Raw genomic sequence first — 16,786 nt, forward strand, 5'->3', positions numbered from 1 at the left:
TTGAAGCTGATAAGAGGTTTTTTATTATGGGAACTCATCTTTCAAGTCCCATTAGAAGCCAAAAAATAAAAACTAAAAAAGAAAGCAAACTCTTTGATATGAAATGGCAGAGCAACACAGTCACAATTCTAGCATGTTTTTTATGCTGGAGTACAAACTCAATCATGATCATAAGCAGATAGAATAGGAGTGTGTTGTTGAGAACTTCATTCTTTTGCTAACTCCTTTCCCTTAGGTCCTCATTAAAAGATGCTAGTAAGCATAGTATACTTCAGGGTTGGGCTACCTCAGAAAGCAGAAAAAGGTTATTGCTTGTTTTTTCCCTCATTCTACTTCTTGAATGCCTCAGCTGCTGGGTTAGAGATGTAAGACAGATAAGAAACAGCATCCTGCTGGGGTAAATAAGCCTACCAAGGGATCCAGGCCAAATGCCTGGCAGATGTCAGAGCCCAGTGATGGGAATCTCTAGAATGCCTGGTGCCAAGTTTATTAAAATCGGCCCTGTGACTCAGTAGTACTAGCTCAAAACTGCCAGTGTGGAATGAGGCATCAGCTCCAGTGGTTCATTACTGCTCTTCATAGACTCATAAAGTGAGCTGGAGTGTAACAAGCTTGATGCTGCTTTAAAGTAAGGACTTCTCAGTGAGGCTGAATTTCTGACAGAAGGGGTAGGAGGCACCAACAGCAGAACAGATATCTCCTCTCCATGAGTAGAGCTTAAACTGCCACATAGGGTGGTGGGCATTCCTTGGAAGGCAACTCCAAGGCTTCCTCGTAAGATGGCAGCACAACCTGAAAGAGAAGACCATTACTCATGCTTTGGATACAGGAAGGATTTCAAATGGACTTGAGCTTGGATATGTTTCCTTTTCTCAAGAATCTCTCATTTTTGGAAGGTCTTAAATTTCTCTTTTTTGTGTCAGAGCGGTTGGATGCTACTACTGGACATCATCAATAATGTAGGTAAGGACATTCATTAAAATGAAGGGTGATACGCCACATTTCTCAGACACTGATCCATCAAAAGGTGAAGACAAACATAATTTGAAACATGAGTGGCAGTATTAGGCATGGAAATGAAAGTTGATCTGAAATTAAAAACACATTTTCCAGTCAGAGATTAAGTGTGATATATGCCCATTTATTTACTTTGCCAGAAGTCTGAGTATCCGCCTCCTTGCAAATACAGTCACCTTTGCAAGGTTTTACAAAGGAGTAAATTTGGAGGAATTTTATAATTGGGAATTGATTATTAATACCCTTTAATGCACATTTGAGTTGTTAAACTGTTTCTCATACCACCAAAGGAGCAAACATAAGCATCATCAAGCATCTCACCATCTAAATCATGACTTTTCATGGTAGAAATCTAAAGCAGTCTTCACTCACCTTTTCAACTGCTTGTGTGTCAGCTTTCACCTCCTGTCTCTTACAGGCTTTGATATACTTAAAGCAGCTCAGGACACACTTGAACATATAGGCCTGAAAAGGAAAAGGAAAGGGAAGTCTGCCTTGGCACTACAAGTCAACAAGAGCATTCCTGTGTTTGCCATCGTCCTGCCATCATCCTTCTCTTGAGGTGAAAGCCTTGGGAGAAGCCTGACACCACACATTCCAAGGCCTTAAGTCAGACTGTCCTGATCTTCATTGGAAGGGTGGCAACTCTGTCTGCTCAGAGCAGCACACTGGTTTGAAGTCAATTGGACTGTAGGCACATGCTTAAGGCTGCTGAGTGCCCAATGTCATCATGCAGGAAAAGAAAATATGTCAATTTTCATGTTATTTTTCTGAGTAGGCTATGTCTTGGAAAAACATGGATGGGTACAGCATCCTCCTCCCAGAGACCCAAGGCCCACTTGTCAACTAGGACTGACCTCAAAAGAAGGCTCATTCAAGAAAACTTCATGTTTTCATTAGTTACACTTTCCTGACAGGCCTGCCTTGCACCTCATGAAGTTACACGAAGCAGTAAACGGAGAGATTTTCTGAGAAAAATGGATCGATTGACAGATTGTGGCACAAGAAAATAAGCAAGGCCTGTGAAACATTCCGTATGAAATAAATATTTTCCCTCCGCTGTGTAGTGAGGTGAAGTCATGTGCCTCTTATTTTTATTGGCATAAGGCTGTACTTGAAAAGCAGTTGTATGTCCCAAGAACAAGTTCTGTAGCTTAGGATTTCCCAGAACAATGAGGACTGTTTGCCTTGATACAAAGCCAAGACAAAGAATGAGAACAAGGAATGGAGTATCTGAGTCGAAGGAATCTGTCTCTCAAATAGACTTATGGAGATGAGGAGGTAAAGCCAAGCTTTGACCACCTTCAGGGAATACTGCAAAAACCTTCCCATTCCAAAAGCCTCTTCATATAGAAGAGCAAACATGAAATACAATGAAGCTATCATACAAACTGTAGCACACTCAACTCCTAACGAATTTCCAAACAAATTTAAACAAAGGACAATATATGTACTTCATGTTACAGCTAACCCTGTAGAAAATTCAAAACAACTGATTTTCCAGGTCACACTGCCAGCTGGGTTGCAGAGTTACCTCCACTCTTATTGCTCAGTTTATGCAAATATTAAGGTATGCTGAAGTCACATCTGTAGTGATTGCACAGGACTCTCCATTCCACACTGTTTAGGCCACCTGGGAAGAGTCTAAGTAAAAAAAAATGCTTTCCAGCTAATGAGTAGCAATTGTCACTGTGCAGAATCTGCTCTCTACCTGGGGAGATAGAGTTTTCTTTTTGAAACCCCTCAGTGAAAAATCTGTTCTCTGATCCATTGAAGCAAGAAGAGCAGAAACCCTCTCACTGTGCAGAAGATCTCCCATGGTGCAGTTTTCTAAGATGTAAGCAGAACCCAGTGGTTCATTGCTTTTAATTCAGTTTGAGGATATCTGATTGCATAACTCAGTTTGCGTCAGTACAGACACAGCAACACCCAAGTGTAAGATCCAACCTGCTGCTTAACAACCTCATTGATTTTGTCACACAATAGCAGAAGAATTTCCCATTTGTTTTCAAACATCTTATCCTTGTAGAGATGAATGGCCAGGCATAGTTCTCAAATACAGGGAAAGCTTGGTTTATAACTCACATCCCCAGAATCCTAAGAGTGATCAGATTATCAGACCCTCACTGTAGCATAGCTCCAATTGCACCCAAGGGAAGACCCAAGTGGCTTTCTAAGGCTTTGGCAGATTTGAGAGAGAAGTAAAACCACTTCCTCCTATCCCTTGGGCAGCAAAGTTTCCTTTCAGCCCTCACTGCTCACCACACCCTGCAGCCATTTACCTTCAAGAAGAGGACAGCAATGAACGCAACAGTGAAGGTGACCATCACTTTGGCATATTCCTCTGTTGGTAACTTCTCCAGGGCTGGCAAAAAGCCCTGTGAAAAGAGGGAGAGGGGGTCTTAGTCAAACACACGTCCCCTCTGCAAGGGTCACACAACATGCTCACCACCTACCCTGTTGTCTGCAGACTTGAAGCTGAGGTAGGTGGGCACTTCCATGTACGAGCTGCAGAGGGTCAGGATGCTCAGACAGAAGTCCAGCAGCTGCAGAGCCAGGAAAGGGATCTTCAGGTGTTCCTGCTGCACAGACAAAGGGCAGGGGACAGGGTTTTGGTTATGACTACAAGACAGTGACACCTCTAAAGATTTTCCCTGTTTACATGGGCTTGTGCTTTGTTGTCATTTACAGCCTAAGCTATCTAGGGCTTGGGGCTCGATGTTATTTAACGTCCCTTCCAACCTAAGCCATTCTATGGTTTAATTTGTTTATACAAACCATAATATTGAGCAAATCATCTTGTTGGGTTGGTTTCTACCAGATCCTCTGAAGAAGACTCTACCTGATGTAGTGATGTTCCTAACTTATCTCAAAAATAACTCCCCAGAGCCCTGAGACAGAAAATAAAACCATCAGGACGTGGGAAACCCAGTGTTGTCCCAGCTGTCACCAGTTGCCCTTGTGGACCTTTTAACTCCCAACTATTGCAGCCACTCTAGGAGCAGTTTCATCATGAAAAGCCATCCCATCAAAAAACATTCTGACATGAGCTGTTACCTACCGTGTGTCTGAGGGCTGACACTGAAACCATTGCTGGAACTTGTATGTAGGAACTGAACATTGTTAGGAGGCTGAGGAGAAAGTCCATGACTTGTAGAGCAAGGAACGGGATCAGGAGACGCTCCCTCTTCTGTGAGAAAAATCAATGCAAGTTATTTCTGTTCTGAATAAGAGAATGAGCCTAGCCATCAGTACCTAAAATGACGTTAAATTACTACAAGAACAGCATCTCTGCTGGAATTTCTGCATCTAATTCTAGATATTGTGATGACCATGTTGCTTTAGCAACACTGAAGGGCATCAATATTGATTTTAATTTTTTTTTCACTCCGCAATGAAAGTTTCTTTGAACTTTCACTACATGACCTTGATATTTGATCCCATTATATCAGCTCCCATTAATTGTTCAGCTGCCCCAAGATTTCTGCTACAAAGAAAGCTGGGTTCCCAGATCAGTGCATGGTCATTTCTCCTCCAGAAACTGGAAGGGAATACTCATGTAATAGGGGAGTTATGGTTCCCTTGCGAGAACTGACCTATATAAGAGTACAGAAACGAGGCTATAGAGCAACATATCCAAATAAGAGAATTTCCACCCCACAACACAACAAAAAAGTCTTGATTTAAATGTCCCTCAGTCTTGGTGGGGCTGACATAATTGTGGTCACACCTCAGCACTTTCAGTGAGCATCTAAGAGCCCTCAGCAAGCAGCTAAATGACATTTGTGGAGAACGTACCTTCACCACTCCAAAGAGGAGGTTGAAACTGATGATAAACAGCATGATGATCAACAGGAAACTGGTGGTGACGTCAGCTAAAAGTCACAAAATTAATTTCAGATTACTAGAAGTTGGAGCCTAATGTCCATGTCCCCCCTTCAGGCAAATGGGATCAAAGTTTTAAATATCTTGAGCTGTGATAATAAAATAAAACAAAATGAAAAGAGGCAGTGAAGTTTCAGGTAATGATCAATAACCCTGATCAGGAAATTATTTTGAGACTTGGATAAATTAATCTACAGGAAAAGCTGTGGAGAGATCTTGGAGATACTCAAGCAGGGAAGAAGATTCAACCACTCAACAGTGGTATGGACCATAGAGACGCAGTGTGAAATACCTTGCCTCTATCTACTCTCTATATCTGCAGAATGCAACACACTCCTTAACCCCACCCCCCCAAAAAAAAAAAAAAAAAAAAAAAACAGATGTGAGGAGAAACAAGGGAACTTTGCTTTTACTTATATCTTGTTGAATACACTGATATAAATATATGTATTTTTAGCCTTAACAGAATGAGAACTGAAACACAGAAGGAGACTTAGGAAAACCAAGCCCAAAAAGAGAACAGAGGAGAATGGATTGAGGGCTGTGCCACAGAATATGCTGATTATAGTTTGCATGGGGGAGAGCTCAAGAAAACCAAACCCACCTCAGCAGCAGGAGGACAAGGCTGAGATTGGGTGCACAGGAAACAAAAGGCCATAATGAACTCCAGATAAAGAGGTGCTTAATAAAGATCTCAACCTTTGCAGACAGTCCTAGTCTCACTAAGACCCAGCTGCCTGAAACAACTTTCCCTGATTATCCTCCCAAAACCACCCATCACAGAGAGTTTCTCTCTTTAGCAGGATATTCCCTCAGATTCACTCAAGTCAGCTGAATTTTTCAGACTCTTTCAGTCTGGCTTCATGCTTTAGGTTTGCTAATTAATTAGACAGTTGGCCATTGCCTCTGCAGGCTAATTGCCCAGCTGAACTTCCCAAGCATGGGCCTAGATTAATCTACAGAGTCCATAAGCAAACCCTACACGGGATGGGAGCACAGGGCCTATTGTAAAGGCCAAGTGCCACCTGAAATACCACACCAGGGCTGGCAGAGTGCTGAGGCGCCTACCAGGACCAGAATTTAATGGGGTCGCTGGAGCTGGAGGCTCAGCATGACTTACAAGCTCTTTCCATGCCCAGTGTCCAAGGCTCAAAAATGTAAGAAAGTATTTTTTAAGTCCCTTCAGTACTTACCTCCATGTCTAGTTGACTTCTGTAGGATGAATGTTTGACTATTTTACTTAAGGGGCCCCAGAAAATGTCCAAATATAGGACTAAACTGTAATTTAGGACTAAGTTGTATGTTTATCTTTACCATATTTCTTAAAGAAAGAATTCAACACCTTCCATGAGAGTAGCATTTAGTTTTTGCTCAGGTTTATAATACCTGCATTTGGGGGATCGAGGGCTCAAATACCTTAGTAGGCTTTGCACTGTGTATCCATTGGAAATTTTTACATATCAGCTTTTTCAGTTTTCTGCTTCAAGAGATCTAGACCCAAGACTGAGCCCTGGAACAGGTTGTCAAGAGAGGTGGTGGAGTATCCTTCTCTGGAGATATTTAAACCCACCTGGATATGAACATGGGCAGTGTGGTTTAGGTGACTGCTTGAAGCAAGGGAGTTGTACTGAGGGATCCCAAGTGGTCCTTTCCAGTCTCAACTTTTCTGTGATTTTTTTTGTTGTACCAAGCCTGAGATGACCTGAGTGTCCCAGAGATCCCAGGGAATTTCATGAGAAGGAGCTCATATGTGCTATGAAGAAAATGCCATTTCCCTTGGGTTGGTAGTATCACCAGAATGGAGCCATATGGCAGACGCTCTGCAGAGCTGTGCTGGACATCTGCACTGCCAGCAAGAAATGCTGTTAGTTAGTGCTAACCAAATAAGCCCTCTTCCCCAACACCTCCACCCCCCAAAAAGAAAAACAAACAAACAAACAAACAAAAAACCAACCCAGACCAAACCAAAAACAAAACAAACAAACAAAAAAGAAAGAAAAAAACCCAGAAAAACAGAGAGTTTATTTACCAAATGTCTATATTTGATTAACATCACATCAGGATTTATGTCCTGTATGTAGCCAGGAGGAGCCTAGAGAGACTTGTGATATTTCCAATGAATGCAGAGGAACTCCTTTCTGTTTTATGACCCAATAAACTGCCTTGGGAAATGCAAGCAGGACTCATAATGCTGTGGTTTTACAGAGCATAGAGATGTGAACCTGATTCTTCCAAATTGCAACTGAATGCCCCAAAATGCCACATGGCAGTTTGTCTTCTCTTTCTTCTGGCTGGCCAGATTAATCTTGTGCTATTTCTTAAATATCAGGTGCTGAAGTTAGACTTGCTTTGAACCAATTATTGTCTTGACACTGGCCCCACTATGAGTCATCTTCAAAGGCATGATGATAGAGAAGATATTGGATATTCTTCCTGTTTTAATTTTTTTTTACTAAAAATGTAGATGTTTAGTAAAACTACTAATCTCTTGATCAGCTTTTACTAAAAAGCAGCTTTCAGAGGGGTGCTCTCGGTGCTACCCTGCCTGCAGCATCTTGTAAATCAAGGTAGGAAGGAGAGTCTGCTACAGAGCACTTCTAAAGGCTGCTGATCCTGTCATTCTTTTTGTCACAGAAAAGGAAAAAAAAGAATCCCAATTCTCCTTCCTCTCTCTTACTATTCCCATGAAAATCAGGACCCATCCCAATCTCTCTTTTTAAGGTAGCAAAACATACATCTTGAGTGAACTGTAATTGCTTATAAAGAGCCATCTGTATTTTTTCCTCCTCTATCATTCATAGTTGGAAACCTAGCATTGTTTATATTCTTGAGCCATGACTACAATGTTAGCTCTACATATCTTCAGTCTGGGAGGGATCAGTTTCATCCGTGAAACTCTTGGTGTGGGCTGGGGGAGCAAACTGTCCCTGACAGAAAGGGCAGAGCAAGTCCAAGACTGCCTCATGAGAATGACTGTGTACAAGTTCATGGGGCCAGATGGCATGCATCCCAGGTGTCATGGTTTTATGATTTTTGGTATTGGTATTCCACATCATAACATCATGTAGTGCATTGAGAAGTAAAGAGTTAATGCTCCAGCTCTGTGGATCATTGATAGTTCTGGATATACCTGTCTAAGAAGACAAGAACTATGTTCCCCAGAGGACTTTGTATTGCTTTGTATTTTTACTTTTTTCCACTCAGAGGGAAAGATAAAAACTGTTTCTTTTGGGGATCAACTCAGCAGTGGGTGCTCACTGCTGTCTTGCCTTCAGCGTTTAGCATAAGGCCTTCAGTCTATTGGACACTCTTTTTATTTGATTTATTAGCTTTAATTCCAATTATATTGTATTATATTGTGTTGGTTTGGTTTCTGATATCTTATTTAGTAAATTAGCTTTCCTCCTCAGATCGTTGCTGCTGTTTTGTTTTAGGCCCATCTCCCTTTTCCCTTTCCCCTTCCCCTTCCCTAGGTTGTGGGCTCGTGGGTCCCCCACCCCAATCATCACAGAACCAGGCTGAACCAGTTCATAAACTGTTGACACCAGGGTCCTAGGGGAGCTGACTGATGTGGTTGCCGAGCTGCTCTCCATCAGATTCAGAAAGTTGTGGCTGTCAGGCAAAGTTCACAGTGACTGGATAAAGGGAAACATCACTCCCATTTTTAAGAAAGGGAGGAAGGAGGACCTGAGTAACTACAAACTGGCGAGCCTCACCTCTGTGCCTGGGAATATCATGGAACAGATACTCCTGGAAGACATGTGAAGGCACATAAGCAGGTGATCTGAGACAGCCAGCATGGCTTCAGTGAGGGAAGGTCATGCCTGACCAATCTGGTGGTCTTCTATGGTGGAGTGATGGCATTGGTGGACAAAGGAAGGGCAACTGATGCCATCTACCAAGACTTTTGCAAGGCCTTTGACAAGGTCCCCCACAACATCCTTATTTTCAAATTGGAGAGCTATGGATTTGAAGGGTGGACTACTCAGTGGATCAGGAAATGGTTGAATGAATTGGTTGAATTGGTTGAATTGATTGAATGACCTCAGTCAAAGTATGGTGGTCAATGGCTCTATGTCCAGGTAGAGGTGGTGACAAGTGGTGTCCCCCAGACATCTGTCTTGGGACTGGTGCTCTTTAACATCTTTACCATTGATGTAGATGATGAGATCGAGTGTATTCTCAGCTGATTGCTGATGACAAGAAGCTGAGTAGTGCAGTTGATAACAGCAGAAGGAAGAGATGTCATCCAGAAGGACCTTGATAAACTCACAAGATAGGCCCATGTGAATGTAATGAGGTTCAGCAAAGCAAAGTTTTGCACTTGGGTCGGGGTAATCCCAATTATGTATACAGACTGGGAGAAGAACACTTTAACATCATTCCTGCAAAGAAGGACTTAGGTTTCCTGGTAGATTAAAAACTTAACGTGAGTATTGTATACTTGCAGCCCAGAAGGCCAATGGTATCCTGGGCTGTGTCAGAAGAGGGGTGGCTGCAGGGTAGGGAGAGGATTGTCCCCCTCTACTCTGCCCTTGTGTGGCCCCATCTGCACTATTGTGTCCAGGTCTGGAGACACCAACACAGGAAGGAAGTGGAGCTTTTGCAGAGGGTTCAGAGGAAGGCTGAAGACACTCTCCTATGAAGACAGGTTGAGGGAGGTCGGTTTATTTAGTCTGGAGAAGAGAAGGCTGTTGGGAAACATAACTATGGCCTTCCTGTATTTAAAGTGAGATTATAAACAGGAGGGAAATCAACTTTTTACGATGATAGATAGTGATAGGACAAGAGGGAGTGGTTTTAAACTAAAGGAGGGAAGATTTAGATTAGATGCCAGGGGGAATTTTTTTCACTGGGGGGGTGATGAGGTGCTGGAACAGGTGGCCCATGGAGGTTGTGGATGCCCCATCTCTGGAGGTCTTTAAGGCCAGGCTGGATGAGATCCTTAGCAACCTGATCTAGTACTTGATCAAACAGTTGGCAACCCTGCCTGTGGCAGGGGGGGCTGGATCTTGATGAAGTCCCTTCCAGCCTAAGTCATTCTTTGATTCTATCATCTACAAATAGAGCAGAGTATGCTGAGGATGTCCACAGAACCTCTCCCCACATTGTTCTCAAGCTCTTCCATCTAGGTTCTGAAATCAAATTGAACTTTTCCTATTGCGTGGCTGCCTTTTTTCTCTGATAGTTTTTGGAAATATAAGAGTTGCACTGTTTATTCCAAATATAATTAGAGTGCTCTCCATCTCCCAAGCAGAGACCTCTGAAACACTTAGAAAGAGGAACAAAGTGGAAGGGGGAACCTCTGAAGAAAGCATTTTCAAAAGCACTCATCATGCAAGTTAGGTACTGAGTTGCCTCCAACCCACCCAGACTTTTCCTGCACTTTCTGTGCATTTCTGCAGCGTGGGGAAGGAAACACTGTAAAGTAAGGGACAGGTAAATCCTTGCTGCTGGGGGCTTTTTTCCTATGGGGCTCCTCATGACTTTGTAGGGTGAGACACGGCAGGGTGGAGGACTCCAGTTTCCGCCTTTCTGAGCACAGTGCAGAAGGGTTATCTCAACCTGTGGTTTTACATCAGAAAGTGACTAAGAAAAGGAAAAAGCACCCTGCATCTGTTGTCCCCAAAGAGCTTCATGCAAATTTTTTCTGGTTAAGTAGTATTTGAGGTTGGGGGAGCTGTTTTCTTTTAAATTTTAAAATTTTCTTTTGTTCTGTCTTACCTCATGTGAGTAGGAATTCAATCAGTTTTGACAAATGTGATGCTTGGGACGGTGTGTGAGATATGCAACAACCTGGCTGCTTCTTGCAGACAACTCATGTCATGCCAAAGCCACCAGGGACGTGGGGGCAAAGGGACTGTAGTGGGAAAGGCATTGGCACAGGCTGGCCAGGGAAGTGATGGAGTCACCATGGCTGGAGGTGCTCAAGAAACGTGGAGATGTGGCACTGAGGGACATGGTCAGTGGGATGGTGGAGATGTGTTAGGGATGGACAAGGTGATATTGATGGTGTTTACAAATCTTAACAAAAGAGGAACATAAAAGAAAGGGGAACCAATGTAGGACCCCAATGCCCCCTGCTACCTTCCAGCATCCCAAACACCTACCAATTCTGTAGTAATCCTTGCTCAGGTCTTTGCAGTAGCCCTTCCCACTTGCCACTTCCAGGGAATACTCGATCATCAGCAAAATGCTCATTACCTAGAGAACAAAGGCAAAAGGCACAATGCAGACCACTGCAGACCAACTCGCTTTTGACAGATCTGTTTCCAAGGAGCATGAAGTGGATGCAGTCCTAAGTGCAGGGTGGCTTTCCAATAGCACTTTGAAGTGCAAAAAGAAATGCAGTAAAAATTAAGACCCTTCTGTAAGTCTAGCTTACTGTTTCACTGACAAAATTATCATTTTCCTTCTTTTACTTGAAAAACTTCCAAATGTGGTTGTTTTTTTATTTCCCCCCACACTGAACCCAAGTGAATCTTTTTTGCCTCACTTCTCACCAAAGAAAATATAAAAAATGGTGCAAACATAACACCATGACTCCACTGAGACCAGCACTGGGAGCACATAATCTACGTGCTTGAAGCATTGACAAAAGGACCATCAGTGAAGAAGAGGTCATTGGTAAGAGGTGAGTGGGGGAAAGTATTTGTCTGCTCTGCACAGGAGGTGCCTGGAACACTGTGATGATGAAGGAACGAAGTCTGTGTCTGACACAATGATCAGCACAAGTGTGGTACTGTGTAGCTGAAACAAGTTGTCCAGAGCAGCTGCCACAGCCTTCTGTGTTAACACTTGCTTTAAGAAGTGATGCAGGCAAGGAGGAAACTGAACTGTTGTGGTTGTGCTCCTGTTTGCAAACTTTGTTTATGGGCAACAGTGAAAAAAGAAGCAAGTGAGGGAGATGAGAAAAAACAGTTAAGCAAGTAGAAGAGATGATTTGTTTTGTCTTTGGTAGATCTGTGATTCAAGATGTAATACAAGATCTACAGAGAGTCAGATGCTACAGTAGGTATTGCAGGCAAAAGAAAGATGCACAGAGGGAAAGACTTTGCATTGGGCCACAAATAAGGAAGCAAATTTAGGAGGGCACTGCTATGTGGCAAAGACAGGAACTGAATGCAGCCTCTCTCATCGTCTGCGTAAGCTGGAGAAGACAAAAACCATCCCCAGAAGTAAATCCATGAACTTTCTTTTGCTATGAGCTATTCTATTTCCAGAAGACCTGGATGTCCTTGGAGTCCTTCATTTCTGAGGAGCATCCACTCCCCAGGAGATTTCACTTTCCTTGTTGCTGCTGCTGGTCAATCTCCTCAAATGGCAGTGTGGGAAACTGAGGAAGAAATTGCTTTTTCAGGCTTCTGTTAAGTGAAGAAAAGCAGAAGACCTGAGCCCAAAGCACCCATATGTTTCCTGAAAGATAGTTGTGAGAGCAAGAAATGGAATCCCTGATGAATTTACAGCCAGAGCCAAAGGTTCAGCACAAAGAACCATCTCCAGTGCCTATCACAGGAACAATAGAGAAAAAGAGGTCCTGAGATCCTTGCAAGTGTTGAAAAACCACCACCAGCAACAAAAAAAATGGCAGTCCCATTTCAGATAACCATACCAGGTATAAGCTGAAAGGTTAGTGAGAAGATATTTTAAATGAAACCTGATTTAAAGTTTCCATTTATAAGGGATTTTGCATACAAAGCCGCTGATCTGCAACTAGGTAAGAGACAAAGCTTTGGGGGCCATTCCTGTGCTCTCCCTCCCATGGGCTGAGTAATGACTAAGAGATCCGTCCGTCATCCACCTCTGCGTTTGGCATTCCCCTGCCTGGCCCGTGACAACCTCATTTATTCCTGCAGAGAACAGAAGGTGGTCGAGGCCCCACAGTGATGCTGAGAAGGTGAAGGAAGGTTGGTGACATTGCTGAACAGTGCAGGATGGAGGCACAGTGAGCAGTTAACCCAAAGCAGCCAATCTGAGCAAGAAACATGGTATCTTATAAGGCAGAAACTTAACAGCGTGTTGCATGCAGCCCCCATTCCCTGGGGGATATTTGCTGCAGCCGTGGCAGTGTTAAGCTGCTGTCAGAGGTTGCATCAGGTACTTTTTCTTTGCTGAAAACTGTGCAGCATGACTAATCTCCAAATTATTTATATGTGTGCACGTGGCCTTGGTGCAACGTGTTAATTTTCTCACACCCAGGCTTTACATGGAGCCTGAACCTGCAATGAGCAGGGGTCAGTGGGGACACTGATGTGCTGTGAGGGTTTCTGACCTCTGTGCATGCAGGGTGGTGACACCTGGCACTGTGAAGTCAAATGGTGCCTCATGTAAATGCTTCACTTTTAGCACTTAATATCTTTTTACTTTAATTTCAAAGTGGTAGTTGTGGTTCAGAGCATTTTATCTTTTCCTTCCTGCTGCCTCTTTTTTCCTCTCTTTTCATGCAATAGAGATGCTCTGGGAGGATGAGGGAACATCCCAAGGCAGCCACAGCCTGCTGACAGCACAGCTCCATGCCAACACAAACCAGGTCCATAGTGAAGGATGGACGTGGGGAAGGTGCCAGAGATGGAGCTCTGCTCATGAAGTACCAAAGCTCAGCTGTGACAGGTCAACCTAACAAGATGCCATTTTCCATGACCTTTACCTCTAATTAAGAACAAGTAGCAAATGAACTGCAGCTTTTTGGCTTATGCACATAAGCAACAGCCAGGCTTTGCTCTTGAAGCTGACACCAAATAACTTGGAAGTCCCTCTATGTCCATGAGCAGGAGGGCAAATTCTTCTATGCTTCCTTTGAAGTCATCTCTTGACATCTCTTGAAGCTTTGCTAATCACATAACTGTCCCCTCCTCATTCCCCTCCTTCTCTTTTCCCATTTGTTTGAGAACATCCATATTTATGTCAGCTGTCTGTGGAGAGATCAGCAGTAAGACAAATCTAATTTATAGGAGGACAAGACATCACCAAGAAACCTGAGAGCTTGTGTTTGATGGTGTTGCTATCGCCTAACATCACTGTGATTCATCACTGGGACCCACAGCAATAATTTATATTGATACAAACAAACAGTATTGATGTGGCAAATCATCCGTGTCACCACTGAGTTATAAATTTCCTTTCCCTTCTCCCTCCCTCTGCTGAGTTGCAGCAACATCATAAAAAGACAGAGAAAAGGTAGGAAAAATATAAGGCTGCTGCTATTCTTCTGTGTTACCTCTTAAAGCAGTATGAAAATATCATCTACTGTGAAATCCAATAGCAATCTCCTTCCTGAGAACACGGTGAAGCTTCACCCCAAAGTTCTGCTGTTCAAAACTCAATTGGAGTCTTCAATACACTAGCAGTGATTTTCAAAATAATACATCTTCCACATTATGTCATTGGAAACGAAGGTTTCCCTGTCAGCCACCAGCACCACTCATTCTTTTTCAGTAAATGCCAGTTCAAATTGAGAATCTCTCCTGGCACTATAGTGAAACAATTGTTAGAAAAATGTGTTTCGTTTTGAAGCATTTGGATAAACACAAAGGAGTTTTTCTTTATGAATCACCTCCCAGCTAGAAAAGACTACTTCTCTTTCTCTCTGTGCCTCTGTTTCTCTACTGGCACCAGTCAGCTTGAGTCACGTGCCATGCTTATAGCACCCTGTCATGCGTTTCCTCCCTTTAATTTTGCCACTTCCTCTTCAAACCTTGGGAATACTTCCTGTGAGGGGACCCTTTTCAAACAGTTCATGACTATCCCTCCACAATGGCTCTGTGTTGAATTGGTTATCAGAAATTGCTTGTGCTTTGCTGCAAACTCTGCTTTCATATGGTTCAGTTTTTGTCACTTGGGGTCATGAGTCTGCGCACGAGAGATATTGATTTCTGTTTCTTTAAGACAGTGAGATTATGAGCTTTGGGTCTGTGGTGAGAAGATGAGAAGCCTTCTTGGGGTGTAACCTAGATGCTCAAAAAACAGAAGGCAAAGGAGGATATAAAATTGCAATCTCATCACATTTTGAGGTCCCCAAATGATTAAAATTTGGCTTCGAAAATGCCATTGCAGCACCTGGCTTCCACATACTGCTCTGCCATTCTGAGTTGGCATGGGGCAATCTTCTGTGACCATTAATGACACAGGCTGCACAGAGTGGTGTAGTCAATGTCCCTGGGAGTGTTCCGGAGCCATGGAGATCTGTCACTAAGGGATGTGGTCAGTGGGCATGGTGGGGGTGGGTTGAAGTTGGACTTGATGGCCTTAGAGGTCTTTTTGTTCCTAATGATTCTGTGATCATGGATGATTGAGGATCATCTATAATCATCCTTCTGTGAATGCTTTCACTTTATCCCACTGTCCAAATCAGCAACTAAACCCATCTCCAGTTCCTGTTGCCTTTCATTCCTTGAGGTGAATACTCCATCAATGGATGCAGGGATGGTGTTACGGGAGTCTAAGCTGTTATGACACCTCATGCTGGAGCCTGATCTCAGCTTTATGTGAGCAAGAAGGGGGCTATGGCACAGGGAGGGCATGCCTGGCCTGCTCCAGCTACTCCAAATAACTGTGGGGATCATGTCACTGTGGGGACCATGACACATCCATGCCCAGGACATCCTTGCAGGTGACAGTTTCCCTCACTTCACTTCTGAGCATGGAGAAAGGCCGGGTCCCCATTAGCTGTTACCACACTGTGTGCTCCCAATGTGTGACTGCATGCACCCAGCACAGCAAAAGGATTTAAGTGTAGCCTGTGGTGCAAGAAACCACATCCTCAGTATGACGTGAAGCCACCTGAAAGCACATCGCTGCAGCCCAAATCAGGGGAGAAACGCCTCTGAATGGGAGAAGAAACATCCCTGAATGTTCTCGGTGCTTCCCAGATGCAGCCAACAGCTCCAGGCAACTGCACAAAGTGCATCTCTGCATGAGTAAGAGCTCCGGCATTAAGCTGCAAGGGATGGATCAGGAAGCAGAGATGGTTTCCATGGGCTCCAATGGGTACAGCTGGGGACAACAGCTTAAAAAGATCCAACTGTAATAAATTTCTTCCTGCCCACTCCTCCCATCCCACCTAACCTCTCACTTTGTGCATCTACCTTAAATATTTTGTTTTTGGGGAAACATGAAAGTCAATAGTCAGTGAACTCCATGATCTGCAATGCTCATACCTTCTGCAAGCATTGCTCCCATGCCCCTTTCTTGTCTCCCTCCATCCCCTGTTCTGTCACTTACCATGTGGAAGATTCCCAGAGCAAGAGTTGCTGTCTTGATGTTGAAGAAGCAGCATTTTGGGGGCTTGATTTGGGCAGTCATGTTGGGATCCCTCTGCGCTGCTGAGAGTTACAGCGGTTCGGTCTGCAGCAGCTGCCTCACTGGAGAGCAGAGCAAGCAGTGAAGTTCAACTTCCTTCCTGGTCTATAAATGTGTTAAGCCATCTACATGGTCACATGAGTTCTTTGATTTCTCAATAAGAAAGCAAGCAAAAACTGATGTTGCTTTTCTAGCAGATCTTTAACTGCTTGCACATCCCTGATGGCAAATGTGAGCACAAAGCTGCTTTGGGCAGGTAGTGAGCAGGGTGTAGGGGAGCAGCAGGCTTTGTCCTAGAAAAACCATCAGAGATAAAAGCAGGGGGCCAAGAATGTCACCTCAAACTTGACCCAATGTTTTTGCAGCGAGGCATCCAAATTCCTGCGCTTGAAGCAGATGGTTCCTTGCCAGCAAAGTCACTGCTCCCTGCAAGTACGGATACCAAGTAGCACTGCTCTGTGGGTTTGCAGCAGTAGAGCCACCAGGGATGGGGTCCTTGGCCAGCAGACTGATGGACCTGCTCCTGGTTTGGGTAAGCAGTGTGAAGCAGCAGTGAGACCTGGGTCCAGGTGACAGCCACTGTGCA

General features: G+C 43.8%; 1 protein-coding gene across 3 annotated transcripts; it reads right to left on the bottom strand.

The window, feature by feature from the left end:
* LAPTM5 (lysosomal protein transmembrane 5) lies at positions 1 to 16,296 on the bottom strand. Of its 3 annotated transcripts, none has more exons than XM_065744392.1 (8): positions 16,123 to 16,296; positions 11,013 to 11,106; positions 4,816 to 4,892; positions 4,079 to 4,207; positions 3,474 to 3,596; positions 3,300 to 3,395; positions 1,390 to 1,482; positions 1 to 792 (listed from the first exon to the last, which is right to left on the bottom strand). In XM_065744392.1, exons 1-8 carry the CDS (start codon positions 16,201 to 16,203, stop codon positions 718 to 720), a joined length of 768 nt encoding a protein of 255 aa, XP_065600464.1. In that variant the 5' UTR covers positions 16,204 to 16,296; the 3' UTR covers positions 1 to 717. The 3 variants fall into 3 exon arrangements, with proteins under 3 accessions (XP_065600464.1, XP_065600462.1, XP_065600465.1); XM_065744390.1 differs by having other exon boundaries at positions 3,474 to 3,599; positions 16,123 to 16,295; XM_065744393.1 differs by lacking the exon at positions 11,013 to 11,106 and having other exon boundaries at positions 3,474 to 3,599; positions 16,123 to 16,293.
* Between the last annotated feature and the right edge of the window lie 490 nt (positions 16,297 to 16,786).

The sequence above is a fragment of the Cyrtonyx montezumae genome, unplaced genomic scaffold (assembly GCF_038088225.1).
Source record: "Cyrtonyx montezumae isolate F1298 unplaced genomic scaffold, pur_monq_1.0 scaffold_31, whole genome shotgun sequence".
Lineage (NCBI taxonomy): Eukaryota > Metazoa > Chordata > Aves > Galliformes > Odontophoridae > Cyrtonyx > Cyrtonyx montezumae.

Excerpts from the sequence above, each read along its gene's own strand:
- LAPTM5 (XM_065744390.1), bottom strand. The coding sequence starts at position 16,203 with ATGACTGCCCAAATCAAGCCCCCAAAATGCTGCTTCTTCAACATCAAG. Across the intron at positions 3,396-3,473 it reads TCAAGTCTGCAGACAACAGG|GGCTTTTTGCCAGCCCTGGA; the intron begins GTAGGTGGTGAG and ends CTCTTTTCACAG. Across the intron at positions 793-1,389 it reads ACACACAAGCAGTTGAAAAG|GTTGTGCTGCCATCTTACGA; the intron begins GTGAGTGAAGAC and ends CTTCTCTTTCAG.